Genomic DNA, 25,000 nt, shown 5'->3' on the forward strand with positions numbered 1-25,000 from the left:
AAAATCTCCCTTTTAGAAAACATTCGGCATCAATTTTTTGATTTCCAGCGAGTTACTCGCCACTCGGAGCAGACTGGTGGCTCTTATTATATTTATCCTCTTTGGTTGAACAAGCAAGAAAGACGTGACAAAATTGATCACTTTTTCGCATCCTTCTTTTTGAAAGGAGGGTGATATAATGCAAATCTACCTTACAATTCAACCACTTGTTTATATGTTAATGAAATTAAGCTAAGTACTGTATGCAATTGAGAATATTGTCAAATACATGGCTGTGAGCATGAAACAAAAAATGGTGTGACTTGCGGGGCCAATGACAATTTCACCAAAAACTAAAGCTACTCTCGGGAAATCAAAAAATTGATGCCGAATGTTTTCTAAGAGAGACATTTTTGAATTGTCTCGCATTTATCCATGCGATGTAGGCACCTTGTGCAACTGTGATTTTTGGAAAGAGAATTAATTAAATACAGTCGGAAAAATAAACACAAATACCCCAGGAAAATGTATAGAAGACATTTTATGTACATCTCACAAAAAAAAAAAACAAACAGCGACTACCTCTTAGAAAACATCGAGCAAATGGCTGCGAGTAACAAGTGACGTCTCTTATCATAATTTGTCCTCTTTGACCAGGATGCCATGTTTAACAAAAACTTGTTGGTTAACATCAAAGTTCTATATTTATTATTGAATTGTGCTTCCATTTTAGTATTCTTTTGGATATTGTCCCAAGGTGGTTTCTTTGAAGTCTATCCAGTTATCCAGAATAGTTCTGCTGATGTTTTCCCTCCGCACAATTTGGATTTGGTATTGTAATAAAAATTCTTGAGGATTTGAGTTGTCTTTTGTTTCCTCTGCAAAACATTTTTCTAATGCTCGCTTTGCTATGTATACGTATGTTTCTGCTTTACCATTACTTTGTGGATGTTACGATGGGGCTGTTTTTAAGTGTTGGATGTTTCGTTACTTGCAAAATTGTTCAAACTCTGCACTGGTAAAGTGTGTGCCATTATCCTATACAATGCATTCCGGATAACCGAAACGAATGAAAAAATCTAATATTTCTCTGACTTTAACTGTTGAAATTGTTGTAGACTGATATGCTTCAGGCCACTTTGAAAATGAATCAACTATAACAAAATAATATTTAGAACGAATAGGGCCTGCGAAATCAATGTGAATACGCTGCAGTGCTCTTTCGGCCATGGGCTTAAAATAGTGTAACGAATTTTGGGAAATTTCTGATTATTTTGCAGCTTCTGCTCGAATCTCTGAACTGTCGAATAAATAACTCAAATATTCAGCATAACAAAACGTTCTTTATTAAGCCTACTTTGGGAGTAGTATCTCACAATTACAATTATCGCGTACTTCACCGAACCGTGTTTTATTGTCGTTGTGTTTATTTACTAACAGCATAGGGTAATGAGTTTTGGGAAATTTCTGATATTTATGCACCTTCTGTTATCGTTCGAATCGCTGAACTGTCGAATAAATAACGCCAATATTCAGAATGGCAAAATGGTCTTTATTTAGTACTTCACAATTACAATTATCGTGTACTCCACTAATAGCGTGTTTAAATCAAACTGATTCCTTATCGCTTGCACTGAGCTGATTTAATACTCTCAGTAAGCCTCGTTCAGCTATTTGTCCTAAGGTCTAGACTTTTCACGAACATGCCTCCTGGAACAGTTGTATCTCATACTTGGTTATTTAGCTATATACATGTATATCTGTAGTTTATGTTTTTCTTTTAGCTATATGCGTATGTATGTGTAACAGATTTTGCTGTTAGCTGATGAAAACGTGATGTGTCGTTGTTTCTCTTTTTTCTTCGCTCTTATCTGCTGACTACATATGGGTATGTGAAATAATCTCTTCGCTTCAAGCTGCTAGTTATGTGTGTGAAATATTTTTCGTTGATTCAATTTTCAGAAATTGATTGAAAAGTCTATTAATGTAAGCAGCTTTTAACTGTAATTTTATTTCGGTTGATATAACAATTATACACACAAAATATTTTTATATTTGAGTTGGGCTTTTACCTCAATAAATAAAATAAAATATACATACATACTTTATGGCCCGTAATCATAGTCGTTGACTACTGTTTAGTTAAAATCTTGTCTAAATTAAAAACGGGATTTAAAATTTTGATCTGTCATAATCATATTAAACACAGTGACTCCACGTATAAAAAATGGTAATTTTTTACTTGACAAAAACTCTTAAAACACCACAAAAATTGTCAAAGGAGTACCTGAAAACGCGTTTTGATCATATTCCGCTGGCGGATAATTATCATTCAATTCTATTTAAAAGTTATTAGCAGACGTTTTGTAAAAATTCGCTGTTTTTTATCAGCCGTTATTTTAAAATTGAGTGCACAATCCATTAATTGAACATGTACTTATTTAAAAAAATTTACTCAATTTCGTTCAAATATGTTGGTTTGATGAGCTTGAGGCCGTAAAGTAAATAAAACACGTTTATTTTCCCTTTTTTTAATATTTAATTGGTCGATATTTCGACTTCAACCTGAAGTCATCATCAGGACTATCATAAAAAAGAAAACAAAAACCAAAGATATAAGAATTTTTACAAGTTAAAATATGTAAAAACATATATATATATGCGGACAAATAGAACTTACACGCAATGATGTGCTTGATCGACTGATCAGGTGGTTGAAAAGTTTGTTCAAAAGGAATCAAATCTTTATATATAAAAAGAAGTGTACATTTTGATTGTCACTCCATAACTCGAGAACGGCTCGACAGATTGCCATGAAATTTTTAGGAAAGATAAGGGAGGAAGGAATGATGGTTAGTTGATTTTGAAATCCCAAATCGGTTTAGCCATTCTTGAGTTATGATTTTTTTTAGAAAAAATTCAAAATTTGAAAAAAAAGTTTACATTTCGGTCCGACCTAACGAAAAAAATCGATCGAACCTATTACAAGTTAATTTCATTGACAGCATACAAATGTTAAACAGATGAACCTGTCCAAATGCAAATGTTTATCAATCACTTTCTTCTGATGGTAACTATTGTTCACGCCTGCCTTTCCAACATATCTTCGTTAAGTTAATAATTTGCATACATACAAACACACACTCCCACTCATCGCACGCATTCATGCTTTTGTTGTACAACGTAACGTCACCGTCTTCGCTTTTTTTTATCATTTTGCTATTATCGCATATTCCTCAATGCACTGCACTCCCACTCCCACTGCAGCAACATAATGCACACTGTTGTTGTTTTGTTCAGCAATGCTTCGCCCCACCTAATAGCCGCGACCGATCACAAATTGTCATCAATATTCTCTAACGGGAGTCCAAAGAAACTTGCCGTTTCAACAGGGGTGGACCATAAGGAAAGGGGTGTTAGAGGCGTTGGTTCCACATTACAATTAAAGAGATGGTTGGTGTCATGTGGGGACACATTGCAAGCGGGGCATACATTTTGTATGTCGGGGTTGATTCTGTATAGGTAAGAGTTTAACCTGTTACAGTATCCATAACGAAGTTGAGCAAGAGTGACACGCGTTTCCCTGGGGAGTATGCGTTCCTCTTCCGCGAGTTTTGGATACTTTTATTTAAGTACTGGATCCACCGGGCAATTCCCGGCATAAAGGTCCGACGCCTGTTTATGGAGTTCACCAAGGACCTGCTTGTGTTTTTTCGCTTCATACGGCTGGGTTCTCAGGTGCCGTATTTCCTCAAAATGACTCCTTAAGCCCCTAGGCGGTGCTGGTTCATCAATCAGATGTCTGTTGGGATGCTCAGGTTTCTGGGTATTCAACAGGAACTGTTTGGTCAGCATCTCATTTCTCTCCCTAATGGGGAGTATTCTCGCCTCATTATGCAGATGGTGTTCTGAGGACATAAGAAGGCAGCCCGTGGCGATTCTGAGAGCAGTATTCTGGCAGGCCTGTAGTTTCTTCCAGTGTGTAATTTTTAGGCTTGGCGACCATATGGGTGACGCGTAGCACGTACTCGGTTGGCTAATTGCTTTGTATGTAGTCATGAGCGTTTCTTTATCTTTTCCCCAGGTACTGCCAGAGAGGGATTTGAGGATTTTGTTACGGCTTTGAATTCTCGGAACAATTGCGGTTGCGTGCTCACCAAAATGTAGATCCTGATCAAACGTCACACCCAAGATTTTGTGGTGTAAGATAGACGGTAGCGTAGTGCCATCGACGTGGATGTTCAAAATGGTCGACATTTGGGACGTTCATGATGTAAATAAGGTCGCGGAAGATTTAGTCGGTGATAATGCCAGGTTTCGCGAGGCGAAAAAACTGGAGAGATCAGGGAGGTAGCCGTTTATTTTATTGCATAGCGCATCGATCTTTGGGCCTGGGCCTGTGGCCATTATTGTGCAGTCACCGGAAGGTAGCTTAGATATGTAGAAATTAAACAAAAGTGGGGAAAGGACACCACCCTGTGGCACCCCTTGTTTAATTCTCCTTGCTTTTGATGTTTCGTTTCTAAATTGCACCGATGCCTGCCGACCACCCAGATAATTTGCGGTCCACCTTTAAAGACATGGGGGAAGGGTAGACCCTTCCAGGTCTTGCAGTAACGAGCCATGGTTGACCGTATCAAAAGCTTTTGATAGGTCTAGCGCTACGAGTACTGTTCTATGGTGGGGGTATTGATTTAAACCGCAATTTATCTGGGTGCTAATGGCATTTAGCGCGGTGGTAGTGCATTTGGAGTTTTCTGAAGCCATGCTGATGAGAGACTAGCTGCAAATTTGCTTGGAAATAAGGGAGCAAAATGGCTTCAAGTGTCTTTGCCACTGGCGATAGGAGAGATATCCGACGATACGACTCACCTATGTTAGCTGGCTTCCCAGGCTTTAGTAGCGGGACCACCTTGGGCATTTTCCATTTCTCGGGTATGACAAAGGTGGAAAGAGACAGGTTGAAGGCATGCGCTAAATATTTGAAACCCTCTTTCCCTAGGCTTTTAAGCATGCACACTCACCTGTACTAATATTACTTTGCCTATATACTCTTCGCACTCATCGCTTATTTTGTCAACATTAAATAGCAGGACTTTTCCATGGAAAATTCCTAAACATAAATTCTGCTGCCTAAATTGAAATTTTTCTTAGCATGTAAGATCATTGAATTTGTAATCGTCAAAGAGTTACGACAAAATAAAGCCATATAAAAACCAAATTCGTTTGCGTATTGATTTGGCATATACATAGATGTAGAAAACACTCTACATTTCTCCAACTATTATTAATTTAAAAAGTGATTTTATGTGTGTTCAGTGCAAGAAAACATAGTTAAAAAAGATTTTTTCCATAATTTCATCATATGCATCAAAATGCCACCAACAAGACGATCAACTATAGGTCGACGTATGCGTAATTCTACCTATAGATTTAATCAAAGGAGAGCGCAAAGTGTAGAGGAACGCTCACAACAAAACCAAGTACAACAATTACGAAACGCACGTCGTCATAGATCGACAGATCCAAATCCATCAAATCCAGCATCGAGACGAACGTCACGAGTTTCACGTCGTGCTGTGCAAGAGATGGAATACGCTGCTTTCGCTTACAATAGCGAAAATTCTCAAGTTGGAATGCCAAAAAATTTGTTTATCTTTGCACCGAACGAAAAAATCAAAAATACTGTGTAGCCACTTGCATTACAATAAGATATAATATAAAAATGTTTTAAGCGAAAATTTCACCAAATATGTGTACAAAACTCAATTAAATTTAGAGAACAATAAACTAAATTGTCAACAAACAAAACAGAAAAAATAACGCAACATTCAATCGATCTCGGGCGTTTCAACGTACGCCAGGTAAAGCTAGTAAAAATATAAACAAATGTGAACACCGTAAGTATAAAAAATTTTAAGGTGACGTATATGTAAACAAAAATTAATACCAACAATACCTATGTATATATAAAGAGCATAGAATAATAAGACAAACAGCATGTGTAGCATCTTCATTCTTGTTGTTGTAACCAGGTTATATTATGATGAGCACCAAGTTTTGGTAAACCCTTGCACATTGCTCAGTGTCTGATTTAAAATTTGTCCTCCTATTATTAGGGGTGTTCAAAATATGAAGCATTTCCAAAATATATGTTGTTGTTGTTGTAGCGATAAGGTTGCTCCCCGAAGGCTTTGGGGAGTGTTATCGATGTGATGGTCCTTTGCCGGATGCAGATCCGGTACGCTCCGGTACCACAGCACCAATAAGGTGCTAGCCCGACCATCTCGGGAACGATTTATGTGGCCACATTAAACCTTCAGGCCATCCCCTCCCTCCCCACCCCCAAGATCCATGAGGAGCTTGGGGTCGCCAGAGCCTCGTCTGTTAGTGAAACAGGATTCGCCGCGGATAGGTGAGGTTGACAATTGGATTTGGAGAAGCTATATATTGCGCTGGCAACCTGAAGGGTTGCGCTACACACCCCTTGAATCTGGTATTTTAGTCGCCTCTTACGACAGGCATACCTACCGCGGGTATATTCTGACCCCCTTACCCGCTGGGGTAAATATATCTTTTGTTATAGTGTTTCTCGGTATCCAAAATTCTAACGTTTTCAAAATCGGGGTGATGCCCAGTATTATTGCAATGGGCAGACAAGGCTGTCTTATTTTCCGAAGAATTTTTCCTTAACTTTATATTCGACTTGTGTCCGGAAATCCTCGTCTTCAGTTTTTGCTTAGTAGTCCCTACATATACCTTGCTGCATATGTTGGACCAGTCACCAGTGCATGGAATTTGATAAATTAAGTCAGATTTCTCCATCTTAGAAATGCTGTCTTTCATGTTGCTGTATACCTGTCTGAGATTGTTATTATATGAAAACGCTATTCTGTATTTTTCTTGATAATATAAGTTTGAACTCTTTATTCTCTCTGCTATTCCAGGGACATATGTTACTGATTTGTATATTTTGGCATTTGTGTCACTTGTCCTCGCGCTGTGGGTTCTTTTGTGAAAATTTCGTACCAGTTTATTTACCAGTTCGTGGGGAAATTCATTTTGTGCTAACGTTTTCTTAATTATAGATATGTTCTTCTTGTGAAACACTTTGTCGCTTATCGTAAGAACCCTTCTAACGAAATTCTTCGCGGTATTCAAGATTGTTTTGCGTTCATGTTTTGAGTTGTAATTAATAAGCCTCCGGGATGCAGTTGGTTTCTTGTACCAGTCGATTAGTAATTTATTATTCTTCCTTATTATCAAAGTATCAAGATAAGGTAAATGACCATCTTTTTCTACCTCTATCGTGAACTGAATGGTCCGGTTGTACCCATTGAGCATATTAATCATGTTGTCAATCTAGTCTGTTCTGACAACAGCAAATAAGTCGTCGACATATTTGGTCAAAAGACGTGGCTTGATAGTGGTGTCTCATTCAAATTTGCTCAAAAATTCCTCCATGACGATATCGGCTATGACTGGGGACGCTGGTGATCCCATGGGCATTCCTGTGCGTTGTTCATAGAACTTTCCATTATATTTAAAGTTCTTAAAAAATGTTTAAATCTCGCAACATAAACGAAAAGGTAGTTAAAGCTGATTTGGACTCCTTAAAGAAAAGGAAGTAACAAGGCGATTCACTCATACACTCGTATTCATGTTGAGTAGTTTGTAAGAATGTTGTAAAGTTGTTTCCATTAAGGCAAGTGTGACTGCCAAACTGATGCAAACCTTAAATGTTAGTTGACCCTAACCGTTAAAGCCGTTTAACTTAATAGACCCGAAACCAAATAGGGATATGGCTAACCTCGATGTTTTATAAGTATGCAGGACGTTCAATGATAATAAAGTTAAATCAAATTTAGGTTTGTCTTCGCAAAATCAGCATAAATAAAGGGAGCTTAGTATAGTTTTCCTTGGGAAAGAAGTTACCTAGAATGTTGAGCCATTGTACATGGACCTTCAAAGTGTAAGTCCCTTTTACATGAGAAAATCGTTGAAATCAAGCCCGTCATGGCATAGACTAAGAGGGTGAAAAACGACGGAAGTAGTACAAAAGCGCGCGTACCAACAAGATCTTAAAATTTTTTGTTAGTTCTTGTAGTATTCCGTGTTTTATTTCACGATTTCTTTTAAGAGGAATTGGCAAATGTAAAGGGGAATAGATGATAGTATGGAATAGTCTGCGCCTGAATCCCAATAAATCTTTTGTCCTGCATATTGCGAAAAAGAGGTTGCAACGAGTTACCTTGCCCATACTGTACTTGAACATGATGCCTTTTTTAATTTTAACTTATCCTGTGCTGATCACACAAATTCCGTTGTATGTAAAGTGTATGCCTCCTTAAGAAGTCTAAGGCTGAATGGTGCTTTTACACCTTTAGTCATTAGGCGGAGATTCGATATTCAACGACTGCTACCTATAATTTCATACTCCGAATTCACGATCTGGCCACAAAATTGATGTGTTATTCAATCATATTAATCGGTATGTTTATGAACTTAAGAGATATGATCACATCTCCAGCTGGAGAAATAAACTTTTGGGATATGATATTTTCCAGTACGGTAACGCCAGAAGCTGCATTTTTCTGTTTCGTCTATCTACCCGCAAACAGCTGCGAAACTGGTGAAAATTGTATCCGCCCAAAACGCCTTTTTAGTTAATTCCTTTCTGTGTACAACAATATCACCAAAATTACACCTACCACATGAAGGCCTTAAACTCTTTTTTTTTTTGCAAAAATCTCTTGACAGAGTAAAAGTATTACTTTTCCGCCTTCGGATTATTGCTTCCGAAATTAAAACGCGTCATCTGGCACCTCTCCCGACATATATTAAATATCGACGCCTGTGGTAAATAATTCCTTCCATTGAATACTTATTTCTATATTTAATCCCCAAAATCAACATAGGCTGCTACTTTTTCCTCAACAGATACTAAAATATCAAAACTCACAAATAGCTATGAATGCGGAATAATCATCCCAGCGGGTTAGGGGATCAGAATATACCCGCGGTAGGTATGCCTGTCGTAAGAGGCGACTAAAATACCAGATTGAAGGGGCTGTGTAGCGCAACCCTTCAGGTTGCCAGCGCAATATATAGCTTCTCCAAACCCAATTGTCAACCTCACCTATCCGCGGCGAATCCTGTTTCACTAACAGACGAGGCTCTGGCGACCCCAAGCTCCTCATGGAACTTGGGGGTGGGGAGGGAGGGAATGGCATGAAGGTTTAATGTGGCCACATAAATCGTTCCCGAGATGGTCGGGCTAGCACCTTAATGGTGCTATGGTACCGGAGCGTAGGGATCTGTATCCGGAAAAGGACCATCACATCGATAACACTCCCCAAAGCCTTCGGGGAGCAACATTATCGCTACAACAACAACAACAACAATGCGGAATAATCTCAATTAAAGATTTCGCATATGTGGAGCCAAGTAACCATCGCACATTTTAAAATTGTGTAATTTTCGTCACAAATATAATAATACGAATTCTAGCGATAATAAATTGGTTCCTGACGTATATTTGCTTGTTGGGGAAGCCTTTTTTCACTTCCATTTAAGTTCGTCGCGTTGAAATAGCAAATTGTTTAATCGCAACTTTTGACAGCAGACCGCCAAGTTAAAATCTATTTAAAAAAATTAAAATCTCGCTCAGGTCATAAAATAGTGTTTAAGTGGATAATAACAGACTTGAAATGATACTTAATTTAGAACCATGTTTAAACCAATAAAACTCTATTTTATTTCGACTATGACTACGGGTCATTATGTTTTATCTCAAGGATTCAAGGAGTTGATAAACATATTAAGCAAGCGTGGCTCTGGCGACTCCGAGTTCTTCATGGAACTAGGGGGTGGGGGAGGGCGCATTATGGCCTAGAAGGATAAATGTGGTCATAAAATCGTTCCCGAGATGGCTAGTACCTTTATGGTGCTTTGTTACCGGAACGTGCCGGTTCTATATCCGGCAAAGAACCAGCGACATCGATAAAACTCCCCAAAACCTTCGGGGATTGTTTTTATCGTTAATACAACAACAACAACATGGTTTTTCTCAAACAAAACACATTTTATTTTCTTTATTTTTTTTATTCCCTTTTGTTTGTGATTGATTTTAAAATATTAAACTGCGCAAAAACTTCAAAAATTATATCATGGCCGACCAGAAGAGAGAACGGTTATACTTTATATGGCCAGTGCTATGAAAAATTAACCTTTTCAAGCGATCTCCCTATTCATCAGACCAAATGAAGGACTAAGCCCCTACCACTACGATGGCGGTAATCTTACCAACACAGTCAGTTTCAATTCGATGCCTTCTTTAGATATATATCCTGTCACTGCACTCAGCTGTAGACGATGAGGACGACGACACTGGCTTGAAAGACCTGTTCGACTCATGCTTTTTAGTAAACGCGGAGATATGGAAGCAGTCATTCTTTTTACTTTCCCAAATCTTTATTTCGGAATTAATTAACCTTAATAGTAACAACAAGTATACATTCTATGTATATTTCCAAATTATTTTTGTATCCTTATTAATTTGCATAAATTGTAAACAATCAAATTTGTGTCTCGTGGTTGAACTTCAATTTCCTGTTACACTGTTAACACCCAACATAAGTATTTTTTTTTTTAGAATGAGGGCCACTAAGCCGGTACTAAAAAAAGTTTCAAAAGAAAAGGCTTATGCGCAAAACAACTCTTGCTTGGGAGCATCCCCTTAGGGAGGTAGAATAAACTATTTATGACCCCAAATATGGGTGAAAAGTTAAAATGTAAAACTAAAATACTAAATATAAATATTTTCACTTATTTATAAAAGGTAGTATGGCTCAGGAAAGTACAAAGAATAAAACAAATGTTAGGGCTAAATTTTTATATGTATGTACGTATTATATTTATATACTGTCGATATTTGATTTTTATATATATGCATTATTTAGGGCAATACACCTAATTTGAATTTCTACTAACGGTAGAAGGTCTACAGGACCTACTCTCCACATGCTGGCTTCAATCTAGTTTATTTTCGTTATTGTTATGCAGGAAAAGGATTGCATCGATTAAACTGCCAGTTAGCATATATCGTTTATGTTGCTCATAAATTTGCTGTTTGACAGGCTTTTTGAAATTCATGTTGACCACACATGGTATACACTGGTAAATTGGTGCTAAACGTTTTAAACACGCATACATGTGCCCTAACTTATTCCACCATAGAAATGGTGATTCATCTAAATTTGCATATACTTCTGTTCGATAACGTTTAAGGTCATTTTCAACGTTACAATCTTCCTGTGGTATTGTTGTGGGAGCAGGGTCGTCTTGGAGATCAAAAAATAGTTCCAAGTCTAGATATAGAATAAAATGTATAATAAAGTAATATTAATATATAAAAGTAAATACATATTTATAAATCACGTACTAGATTTCCTTGAAGAAGAAGTAACGGGTTTATTTTCAACTTCATTTTTTGTGGCTGGCACATCCGTATCATTTTTCTGATGCATTTTGTTGTATTGATTGGTTAAAATTTGCACACATTTTGCAGGGTTTTTAACAGGCGTTAATCGATGGAAACGTGGATCAAGCATTGCAGCAATTGTCAAATGATAATCGGATATTACACTGAAAACAGAGATATATTATTTCATACGAGCAATATATAGAAAGTATGGTTGAGGTGGTGACTAAAAATAAGTAAAGTTCACTAATTTTAGCCAAGGGCTTTTCGTCACTTACGATCACGGATCGAAAACTATTTTCACTCAAGCGATATCAGGCTATCAAACTATTTAAAAAAATAATATATAATATGGGTCTAGTGAGTACGCGTTGTCATTAGATCACATATTTCATTAATCCGATTCACCATTTCGGAGCTATTGTGATTTAAGGAATGGCATTCGACCACTGATCATATGACACTATACGGCCCCAGGGTTCAGTGAACAACTGAACTGAATGATTCACTATGCTACGCACTCAATCGACATGTCATGCATTCTTGTTTTCACCATTCTGACATCGAGATACATCTCAAAACACCTACAAAACTATGCAACATTTTGTTGTTGTATGATGCATGGGTGCTTTCACTACTTTGACATAGTTGTGCCTTCTAGAAAACTGCGACATATTTTTGGTGTTGAACGAATCATTTGAGGTGATTCCAATTTTCAAAAGAGCTTAGCAGTGCATTAAGCTTACTTTTATTAAATAAAAAAAATTTGTAACAAAATTATAAAAAAATTAAGTAAAAACCCTTGAGTGAAATAACGTGGTTAATTTTGCTATTGCTGTTGTTTTAGCGATAAGGACACTCCCCGAAGTCCTTGGAGAGTGCCATCGATGTTGATGGTCCCCTAGCGCAGCTTCATACCATCGTTCGTGCTAAACCATCTAAAGCAGTAGGCCAAGACGTCATAGCCAAGCCGATGCTTAAAAACTTAGGCTAAGAGGGATTTAATTATCTAGCGCATGTCTTCAACTTGTCCCTATCCACCTTCGTCATCCCCGAAAAATGGAGAATGGCTAGGGTGGTTCCGCTATTAAAGCCTGGGAAACCAGCTAATATAGGAGATTCTTATCGTCCGATATCTCCCCTATTGCCAGCAGCCAAGACACTTGAAGCCATTCTGCTTCCCTATTTTAATGCAAATTTACACCTAGCAAACCATCAGCATGGCTTCCGAAAATTACATAGCACTACCAACGCGCTAAATGCCATTACCCCACAGATAAATTGCGGATTAAATCGAAACTCCACCATACGACAGTACTCGTTGCGATAGACCTGTCAAAAGCTTTTGATACGGTCAACCACGGCACGTTACTGCCAGACCTGGTCTCCCCTTCCTTCATCTCTCGTTTCCTACGCCAATGACTGCAAAATAATGGCCACAGGCCCAGGCACAGGCCCACAGATCGATGAGCTTTGTAACAAAATAAACAGCTATCTCCCTAATCTCTCCAGTTTCTTCGCCTCGTGTAACCTGCCATTGTCAACGACAAATTCATCGGCGACCTTATTTACAACATGGACGCGCCAAATGTAGACCATATTGAACATCCACGTCGATGGCATTACGCTACCGACTGTCTTACACCCTAAAATCTTGGGTGTGACGTTCGATCAAGATCTACATTTTGGAGAGCATGCAACCGCAATTGTATGGAAAATACAGAGCCGTAATAAAATCCTCAAATCTCTTGCCGGCAGCACTTGGGGTAAAGATAAAGAAACGCTCCTTACCACTTACAAGCAATTGGGCGGCCGATATCATGCGACGCGTCCTCGATATGGTCGCCAAGCCTAAAGGATGCTCACTGGCAGAAAATACAGGCCTTCCAAAATACTGCCCTCAGAACCGCTAAGGGCTGTTTCCTTGTGTCCCCAGAACACCACCTACACAATGAGGCGAGAGTTCTCCCCGTCAGGGTGAGAAATGAAATGCTAAACAAACAGTTTCTGTTGAATATCCAGAAACCTGGGCATCCCAACAGACATCTGGTTTGATGAGGCTGCACCGCCCAGGGGCTTAAGGGGTATTTTCCGTAAGCAATATGAGGAAATAGACACCTGAGAACACAGCCGTATGGAGCAAAGAAGCACAAGCAGGTCCTCAGTGATATCCACAAACAGGCGTCGGACCTCTATGTCAGGAATTGCCCGGTGAATCCGGTACTTAATGAAAAATACCCAAAACTTGCAGAGGGGGAACGCACTCTTCCTAGGGAAACGCGTACTGTAACAGGTTAAACTCTTACCTATCCAGAATCAACCCCGACATACAAAATGTATGTCTTGCTTGCAATGTGTCCCCATATGACTCCAACCAACTCTTCAATTGTATTGTGGAACCAACGCCTCTAACACCCTTCTTATTATCGCCCACCCTGTTGAAACAGCAAGTTTCCTTGAACTCCCGTTAGAAGACATTGATGATAATTTGTGATTGGTAGCACCTATTGGATGGGGCGAAGCACTGCTACAACAACAACAACATGATCCCCAGCAGGATGCAGATCCGGTACGTTCCGGTAGCAAGCACCATCAAGGCACCAGCCCGACCATCTCGGGAAGGATTTAGTACGACCACATGAAACCTTCTAGGCCATCCCGCCTTCAACCTCCTAGACCCATAAGGAACTTAAGGTCGCCAGAGCCTCGGCTGCTAAAGAAACAGGATTCGAAACGGGTAGGTGAGGTTAACAATTGGGTTGGGGGAGCTATAAATTTAATTTGTTTGACGACCAAACGGAAGAACCACAATCAGGTGCCAGGACTTATGTTATCGAACAATTCCGTCGTCTTGGCATATACTAAAATTTTTCTAGGACCTAGCTTAATTGCTGCCTCGAGATCTATATCCTAAGCCCCCTAACACGCTGGGATGATTAATTTTGTTATTGTTGTAGCGATAAGGACACTCCCCGAAGGTTTTGGGGAGTATTACCAAAGTTGATAGTCCTTTGACGGACGCAGATCCGGTATTCTTGTAACAAGCACCATTAAGTCACTAGCCCGAACATCTCGGGAACGATCCAGAATGATGAATTTTGCCCTTGCGGATCAGTTAGAAAATGTCCTTCCTTTATTCCTATCCGTAACACATCCTACTTTAAAGTTTTAGAAACCAATCGACACAATGGGTGTGTGAATATACATACAACTATTTTATTGTGGCATTTTGCTAAAGCATCCTTACTCGGTTTCAGGCAAAATGTCAAGATTAATTAGTATGAATTAAGCGGAGATTGCCATTATTGCTTTTAAATATATGAAAACATTTATTTCAAGCAATTTTTAATTTATCTAGTAATTTGGGAAACATTTAAACAACGATACATCAGGACAGACTAGGCCACAGCTGTTTCGATTATACCTTGTAAGTCTCTTCAAATCAGTTTGTCCTGGGAGTGGGATTCGAGTCCGCACTCCTACGATGGTTGAAGTGTTACAAACGCATTCAGTCACGTCCTCCCTAAGTTGTTGTAAACTTACCCCAATTGGCTTCTATGCATATTTTATTCTTTGGACAATACATACTTCGTATATTACCATGTGTCTCTCAATAGGGTAGGCACCCTGTTGTAAGGTAACCCTTATTGTAAGTGTTGCTTGACCATAAAGTCAAGAAATGGTTATTAAACACAACCAACATTCACAATGAGGGTTACCTGTCAAAATGAAAGAAGCCAGATTTTTACGCGCATTCAGAGTGACCGGTCGAATTAATTGCTATTGCTGGTGAAATAAATTTGATACATATATATATATATATATATATATATATATTGCCAGTCTCCATTTAACTTGTAATTTGCATTAATTTCATTAAATAAATTGTAAACGTTTTCATTTAAATATAGTGGTGAACAATTTTATTTCGAATTTATGGAAATTAGTGCGGGTAAGCTAATGCTAGCAATTGTTCGCATATTTCAACCCAAGACTCCATTCAACAAGTATATATCGATCATTTTGGCCAAGCCAGGAATGGTCGTACTACATGGCGACTGTGATCAAGCCTGCGGAAAATGTGGAAAAATGGCTCCTGGGAGGTGGGAAAAACCCCCCAGCATAATATACTAAATAAATTTTAAAGAATAATATGTGCGTGGTGGTAATGCAAAAATAGTGCGTGGTGGTTGTGCGAAGGCGGAAAATTTGCAAAATTACATGAAGTAATATCTAAATTCAATATATATATTTCACTAAAATTCATAAAATTTCAGAAAAAAATCTCAAAAAATACAAAAAAATTATAAAGACTACAAAAAAAAAAAAAACTACAAAATTACAAAAGACTACAAAAAATTACAAAATTATAAAAAACTACAAAAAAAATTACAAAATTTCAAAAAGACCAAAATTTTTTTTAATAAAACTTCAAAAAATACAAAAATCATAAAATTTCAAAAACTACAAAAAAAATATAAAATTTCAAAACCTACAAAAAAAAGTTATAAACTACAAAAATGAATACAATTTCAAAAAAAAAAAAAAAATTTAAATGGTAAATAAAAACCAAAATTAAAAAAAAAAAAAAAAAAATAAATGTAAGGCGCGATAACCTCCGAAGAGATCTAAGGCCGAGCTTCTCTTCCAATTTGCGTCGTGCTCCTCTTGATTTTCCCTACAAATCGGCCGGACGGGACCTACATGTTTTATGCCGACTCCGAACGGCATCTGCAAGGCAGATGAGTTTTCACTGAGAGCTTTTCATGGCAGAAATACACCCGGAGTGCTTGCCAAACACTGCCGAGGGGCGACCCCGCTTAGAAAAATTTTCTTCTAATTGAAAAATCTTATTTCTAAAATTTTGATGTTGCTTTGCCCGGGAGTTGAACCCAGGGCATACGGTGTGATAGGCGGAGCACGCTACCATCACACCACGGTGGCCGCCAAACCACCGGATGGCCTAGTGGTTAAAGGCTACTGCAGTTTCACCATGTGATTCACGGTTGGAATCCCGGTGAAACCTTTGACAACATTACAAAATTGCCTGATGATGATTACGTTGGCGGTTTTCGAAATGGGTCCATCGCAATATGCCAGTAAATGTTTCTTTCTTTTCAGTTTCTCTTAGAAAACATAATAATTGAAATTCAATTATTATAAGCCGGTGTTAAGCTCATGAATTCTTAAATATAAGTATAAACTGAACACACCATTAAACAAACATACATAAATATGTACAACTGAGCCCGAGTTTACAAAGCTTCTCATTCGCAACGAAGAAGAACTTTAAAAAACAAATCTACATGGCACACAAATCAATATAGAGACAAAATGTCTGAATTGTGTTGTTAGTGTAGAAATGAGAAAAACTGAATTAAGCATGAAAACAAATACCAGCAGGATGGCCTAGTGGTTAAAGGCTACTGCAGTTTCACCATGTGATTCACGGTTGGAATCCCGGTGAAACCTTTGATAACATTAAAAAAATTGCCTGATGATGATTACGTTGGCGGTTTTCGAAATGGGTCCATCGCAATATGCCAGTAAATGTTTCTTTCTTTTCAGTTTCTCTTAGAAAACATAATAATTGAAATTCAATTATTATAAGCCGGTGTTAAGCTCATGAATTCTTAAAAATATAAGTATAAACTGAACACACCATTAAACAAACATACATAAATATGTACAACTGAGCCCGAGTTTACAAAGCTTCTCATTCGCAACGAAGAAGAACTTTAAAAAACAAATCTACATGGCACACAAATCAATATAGAGACAAAATGTCTCAATTGTGTTGTTAGTGTAGAAATGAGAAAAACTGAATTAAGCATGAAAACAAATACCAGCAGGATGGCCTAGTGGTTAAAGGCTACTGCAGTTTCACCATGTGATTCACGGTTGGAATCCCGGTGAAACCTTTGATAACATTAAAAAAATTGCCTGATGATGATTACGTTGGCGGTTTTCGAAATGGGTCCATCGCAATATGCCAGTAAATGTTTCTTTCTTTTCAGTTTCTCTTAGAAAACATAATATTTGAAATTCAATTATTATAAGCCGGTGTTAAGCTCATGAATTCTTAAATATAAGTATAAACTGAACACACCATTAAACAAACATACAGAAAAATTTAATTTTAATTTAATAAGTTCTTGAAAAACATTTTTTTTTTTAAATATTCATATACCGAGTAAATTGGAATATCGGAAAAATATTTTAAACACCCCATTGAGTGGGAAGACAAAGTAATTTTAGACGCAGGAACAGTAGATTACGAAAAAAAATTAGAATGGTGTAATTTCTACCTTCGATGGTTAATAAAACAGCAGAAACGTCCGGATTAATTATCTTAAGACTTTATTCTTCAGTCGTCAAATCAATAATGAACCGGAAGTCCACCATCTTCTCTTTTCTTCCTTTACAGTGATGTATTTTTGCTTATTCTATTAATTAGTTGACATGGTTGCATTTATGATCTTACAGCTCGGCCAGCCTGAAACTGTATCGACCTCGATACATTATCTTAATTTCTATTTTTACTGTCATACATTTCTTAATCTGATACAATTCGCTATTTGTGTTCAGAGTTACAGCTCGCACTGTATTGACCTTGATACATTATAACTTAATTTCTATCTTCACTATCGTACATTTCTTAATCTAATACCTAATCTAATACAATTCGCTATTTGTGTTCAGAGTTACCGCTCGGCCAATCTGACACTGTAATCGACCTCGATACAGTATAACATAATTTCTAACAAATGTTAGTCTGGTTCTATTGTGATTTTCTTTGAAAACGGCTCACTAATACTTTCAACTCATCAAGTGTTCCGGTAACAGTAGATGTGCATTTGGCACTACATTGCATATGCCGTCTATTATGAAATCGATGATTTCTGTTTCGCATATGCTTGCCCGTTTTCCTATTGCCTGCACCAACAGAACATAGCAATGTAATGACTCGCTCTTTTTGTCCCACTTGCGTCTTGCCAACATCTTATAAACTTCTTTCCTCCGTATCGGCATGTCAAATTCCGTCGTAAGGGCTTTTTTTAACTCGGCATAGCTTAACGCTTTGGTGGTGATAAGGAACACTTTGGCTGTTCCCACCAGGCAGCGACGAAAAGCCAGCAATATAAATCGTTCGTCTACTCTTGACGACTCCATTACTTCTTCCAAATTTTGAAGAAAATGTCCCACCGTCACTGATATATCATCACCACTGAACTTGGGAATAGCATGCTCTATATCGGCAAAATCCAGTCTACGTTGCTGTTGTACCCCAGTACTAGCTCTTAGCTCGTCGATTTCATTCATTAATTTTAACATTCCCATACGTGTTCGTAGCGCCACCAGTTCGTCATCCACACTTATGGTCGTGGCTCTTGCGTCAATTGGGGCAGAATTTGATGGGGCGGCAGCAAAAACATCGTGAACAGCAGGTGTTGAATTGAATTCAACCAAAACGTCGGTAGTAAAGGCAGTTGGAACGGCAGTGGCGGCAGTATGAACGGCGGTGACGGCAGTGGCGGCAGAGCAGACGGTAGCGGCGGCAGCGAAAACATCGTGAACGTCAGCTGTTGAATTGAATTCAACGAAAACATCGGCAGGAGAGGCAGTTGGAACGGCAGTGGCGGCAGTACGAACTGCGGTGACGGCAGTGGCGGCAGAGCAGACGGTAGCGGCGACAGAATAGGCGGCAGTAAAAACATCGTGAACGGCAGGTGTTGATTTGAATTCAACCAAAACATCGGTAGTAAAGACAGTTGGAACGGCGGTGACGGCAGTGCAGATGGTAGCGGCGGCAGCAAAAACATCGTGAACGGCAGGTGTTGAATTGAATTCAACCAAAACATCGGTATTAGAGGCAGTTGGAACGGCAGTGGCGGCAGTATAAACGGCGGTAACGGCAATGGCGGCAGAGGACTCAATAGAAACGGCAGGGTTTATCTCAATCATTTCGTCCGGAATGTTCTCCAATATATTTGAGTTCGGAGTGGTATTCATCGTATTTGCGGAGCTATTATCTCCCACGCCAACTATATTTTGCAGTAATCTGCGTAATTGTATAATGTTGGCAGTAGGAGGAAAATCCACATTATTTTCAGTTAAAACTTTAATAATGCCTTCTCGAGCATCCATTTTACAAAATAGTTGTTTAGTGCGCGAGGTTCGTTAACACGCCTGAGATGTAATTTCTACCTTCGATGGTTAATAAAACAGCAGAAACGTCCGGATTATTATCTTAATACTTTATTCTTCAATCGTCAAATCAATAATGAACCGGAAGTGCACCATCTTCTCTTTTCTTCCTTTACAGTGATGTATTTTTGCTTATTCTATTAATTACTTGACATGGTTGCATTTATGATCTTACAATGGTTAAAATCATTCTGGAAAGAGATAGGCATGAACAGGGAACCCACAATTGAGGATGTAAAAAATCCCACAATCAGGGTAGAAGAAACCATGCTAATGATTAGAAGTGTGTTCCCCGAAAACGCCAAAAGTTAAATTATAATAGCGTTTACAATTCTTGCTATAAATAAATAAAAACATTTTTGAATATTTTATACTAAGCTAATTATAAAATTTTGGAAATGCTAAAATTGTTTTTTACAAAAAAAAAATACTTTTAATAAATTTAAATATTTTTTTAGATGTACTATTTTTACAATAAAAGGTTATAAATAAAATAAAGTATTTAACATTTTATTAAAATTAGAGAAGTTTTTAAATGTCTTGGTGGGCAAAAATAGCCCAAGGCATTATGATAGCCATAGCTGGCTACGAAGTAGGGAAAGAAAATTCTGAAGTATCAGAAAATAGAATAGTAAAATATGAACCACCAACCGAGGTAGAGACAAAAACGAAACCAAACATTCCTGATGTTTGGTTAGCAGTGTAATAGCCACGATACTCAAAAATTATATGAAAATGAAATACAGGCAATTAAAACCTGTTCAAGCTCGTATCTAGGAAATTTTATGTTTAGCATTCCTTTATTTAAAAATTTTTATTTAAATTTAGAACTCAATTTGATTTTAAGGAAGAGCAACAAATAATTACAATAATAACCCTCAAAATCTCCCAATCAAAAGTAAAGGCATACTCATTAACCCTGCCAAAATTTAATAGCAAATCAAAATTTGCATAATTCCCTGGAATGCTCCTGACAAAGATGGCCACGAAGCAATAGGAAATTCTACGACAGTGGAAATAGGCAAAAACTAAGCAAAAAAAAAAAAAAAACGAATACCAAAAAACCAGCCAATAATAACAAAAAAAAAAAAAAAAAAACAAGAAAAAGTCACAAAGAGAACCTTTAAAAATATATGTGAAGCGCTATATAAATTTGTAACAGTGAGACATGTAGCGCTCCATTTCATAGAAAAATGCTAAATTCAATATATATATTTCACTAAAAACTATAAAATTTCAGAAAAATACAAACAAAAAAATATAAAATTTCAAAAATTACAAACAATTATAAATTATAAAGACTACAAAAAAACTACAAGACTACAAAAAATTACAAAATTATAAAAGACTCCAAAAAAAAAATTACAAAATTTCAAAAAGACTACAAAAAAAAATTTAATAAAACTTCAAAAAATACAAAAATCATAAAACTTGAAAAACTACAAAAAAAAAATATAAAATTTCAAAACCTACAAAAAAAAGTTATAAACTACAAAAATTGATACAATTTCAAAAAAAAAAAAAAACTTCAAATGGTAAATAAAAACCAAAATTACATAAACAGTGGACATTTACAAAAAAATTTGGAACAAAATCTAAGTATATTCATTTCTGATACTAAAAAGGAAGTTATTGGCAAAATTGTGGTGGTACATACATGCATACACATATACGAAAAAATTATTTTTTTGAACTGGCTGTACCATGCCATAACGGTGATGATAAGCACAACCACCAGTGACGCCTTTACCAAGCACCGCTAATAGCGGTAAAATATAACCACGCCATCAAATCAACTATAAAAATACAAAGAAAAAAGAGAGAGGCGAAAAAAAGGCAGTCGGCAATAGCAGCACAACGGATGGCAGGAATGAAAGACAAAATCAGCAACAACTAACATCAGCAATGCACGATCGAAGCAAAGAAAACAAAGAGCGGTACAGTAGAGTAGATTAGTATATACGTACATACATATCTAATATTTGACTTCTGTATATAAGTAGCCACTTTGCTTCTGTTTGTAATTTTCTTCAATATCTGTATGCTAACCATATAGCAAATCAATATGACACTTGCTTTTTTACATATTGTGGCAATATGCATGATACCAATTTATGTCAATATGTTTGCACTATTATTCATCATATTCTAATACCCCAATACTGTCTATGCAGACCACCCATATAGTATGCACATTACAATGTTGACCCAAATACATTTCATTTACCCCACACAGCGGGAGTTCAACATCACTCACTAATGCCGATGGCAAGACCCGTATCTAGTTACAATACACTGGCATATTGACGAGTTCGCTAATAGCGTGACCAAGTGTCAGTGTAGTAAAATATGAACCACCAGCCGAGGTAGAGACAAAAACGAACCCAAACATTCTTGATGTTTGGCTAGCAGTGTTAATCTGCGTTATCGTGCTATTGACCATTGCAATAGCCACGATACTCAAAAATTATATGAAAATGAAATACAGGCAATTAAAACCTGTTCAAGCTCGTATCTAGGAAATTTTGTTTTTAGCATTCTTCTATTTAAAAATTTGTATTTAAATTTGAAACTCTATTTGATTTTAAGGAAGAGCAACAAATAATTAGAATAATAACCCTCAAAATCTCCCAATCAAAAGTAGAGGCATACTCATTAACCCTGCCAAAATTTAATAGCAAATCAAAATTTGCATAACTCCTTTGAATGCTCCTGACAAAGATGGTCACGAAGCAATAGGAAATTCTAGGACAGTGGAAATAGGCAAAGACTAAGCAAAAAAAATTAATACCAAAAACCAGCCAATAATAACAACAAAAAAAAACGAAGAAAAAGTCACAAAGAGAACCTATAAAAATATATGTGAAGCGCTATATAAATTTGCAATGAGACATGTCGCGCTCCATTTCATAGAAAAATGGTAGCTTAAGAAATACAAGCAACCTGATTGTTGATGACAAGATTGACTTAGACAATTACTTATCAGGCTGTACACACGTTGTAATGCCGCCAATCTAGGACTTGTAAAAAATAAAAACACAGTTGTCCTGAGGGAGAAATTGGTGAAAAATAATTGAATATATACTCGAGTAGGCAAATTTAAAATAATAATAGTAGGTACCCAAGTTCTCAAAGATCAAAAAATTGCACTAACCCAAGAGGTTGTGCATGTGATAATCCTGGAAAAATAAAAATAAATTGTTCATAAAAGTCATGACGATTCTGTCTTGGTGGCCGCCGCAGAAATTGCACGATATGCTGGAAAATATGTAAAATATGAAAAAACATGAAAAATATGAAAAGAAAATTCAAGGATAGAAAAATGTTTGTATCCACTGTACCTTCCTCTACTCACTAGTTGAACTACTACTTCCAATACATAACTACCTTGCTCTTCCATCAATTACACCCCTAAACTATGCGTATAATTAATTAAGAATTCCTCACTTTATATGTAATTAGTTTAATAGAACTCAATAAACAATGAAAAGCGTGGTTTAGTAAAGATAGTTAATATAAGAATCATTCATCTCTAGTTAGTAGAAATATCACATTAAAGAAATAATTATAAACTTACTAGCCCGGGTCAATTTAAGAAAACCTCACAATTCAAGAGGTCATAATTTTACACAATAGGAAAAATATTTTTACTTTAGCCAGCGGTACTAACAGAGAAAAATCTATTATTCTAAGCCCAAAATAGAATAGAAAATGGTTGTAGAAAATATTTTTACTTCAAACCCCCAATAGATTAGAAAATAGTAATAGGAAATATTTCTACCTTAACCAATATACAAAATAAGGAAATAATAGTCCATAAGAATAGGCTAAAAACAATATTAAACACCTGCTAGTAACTCAAATAATCAAAAACAAAAAAAAAAAAAAAGAAACAGTTTCAACAATAGCATTCCACTTTACTCGTCATTCAAAAGTCAGCACACAACAAATACAAAAATAAAAATGAGAAAACCAAAACAAACAATTCATATTGGTTTCCAGTTACCCTCAACTCATAAACGTTAATTTGTAAACACCAGCCGATTTTTAAGTGAGTCGACGCTCTTAAAGGTCGGCTGTGCCAAACACACTTAAAATTCAGAATTTAGAAACAGTTTCAACAATAGCATTCCACTTTACTCGTCATTCAAAAGTCAGCACACAACAAATACAAAAATAAAAATGAGAAAACCAAAACAAACAATTCATATTGTAAAAACAAATGTCAATAGCACTTGATGCAAAACATTACTCATAATCATAAACATACAACCATACAAAAAATAAATACAAAAAAAATTTATGTAAATACGAAAGTCAGCATATTAGAAACAAATACAAACAGAAAATAATGTAAATAGACTCTTTGTTTCCCATATCAAGTAACTGCTATGCAATAAATTATAGTATAACCCAAAAACAATTAAAATCCTTTTCTAATTCAAGCAAAACTCAAGTGGGCCATTACGACTCTGAAAAAGTCGTATACTCCTTTTTCCTCTAAAGGTGGATGGTGTGGTATTATGCATGATACCAATTTATGCCAATATGTTTGCACAATTATTCATCATATTCTAATACCCTAATACTGTCTATGCAGACTACCCATATAGTATGCACATTACAATGTTGATCCAAATACATTTCATTTACCCCACACAGCGGGAGTTCAACATCACTCACTAATGCCGACGGCAAGACCCGTATCTAGTTACAATACACTGGCATATTGACGAGCCCGCTAATAGCGTGACCAAGTGTCAATGGCAACTCGTCAATACGCCTGCCAAAATATTCACAGTTACAATTGGTAAAAATAGATCGAACTAATATGCTGACTCAGTATGTAAATATTAAGAATGCAATTTATTAGTGTTAGTGTAATTATGTATGTGTAGACTAGACAAATTTGTATAAAAGGAAAGACAATTTTAAATAAAAGACAATTGCTTTGTAACGCTAACCATCAGCGTGCCAACAACACTTTCTTTTTCTAAACCAATCATTACAATGTGTACCTTTTCTATAAACATTTGTATACTATGCATGTAGCAACACAAATCGACATATTTGCTTCTAAACATACATTTCCTATAAACATTTGTATACTACGCATGTAGCAACATACTTTTTCTACATGTTTAACTAAATAATCTAAGAAATTGAATATTTCAAATTACACTTTTTCATAAACCTGTTCAATTAAATAGTGTGCCAAATTTACATACATAAAACAATTCTATTGAAATATAAACATATAAACATTTAAATATCGAAAAAATTCGAATGTACATTAAAAATAATAATTTTAAATATACGACCACCACACGC

General features: G+C 36.6%; 1 protein-coding gene across 1 annotated transcript in view; it reads right to left on the bottom strand.

The window, feature by feature from the left end:
* Positions 1-10,858: 10,858 nt before the first annotated feature.
* Dref (DNA replication-related element factor) overlaps positions 10,859-25,000 on the bottom strand; it is a 148,577-nt gene continuing 134,435 nt past the window's right edge. Inside the window, exons 6-7 of the mRNA XM_067765882.1 lie at positions 11,423-11,625; positions 10,859-11,348 (exon numbers count right to left, since the gene is read on the bottom strand). Coding sequence (XP_067621983.1) covers positions 11,011-11,348; positions 11,423-11,625 — 541 coding nt within the window. The 3' untranslated portion in view covers positions 10,859-11,010. The remainder of the gene's footprint in view (positions 11,349-11,422; positions 11,626-25,000) is intronic.

The sequence above is a fragment of the Eurosta solidaginis genome, chromosome 2, assembly GCF_040869045.1.
Source record: "Eurosta solidaginis isolate ZX-2024a chromosome 2, ASM4086904v1, whole genome shotgun sequence".
NCBI classification, from domain to species: Eukaryota; Metazoa; Arthropoda; class Insecta; order Diptera; family Tephritidae; genus Eurosta; species Eurosta solidaginis.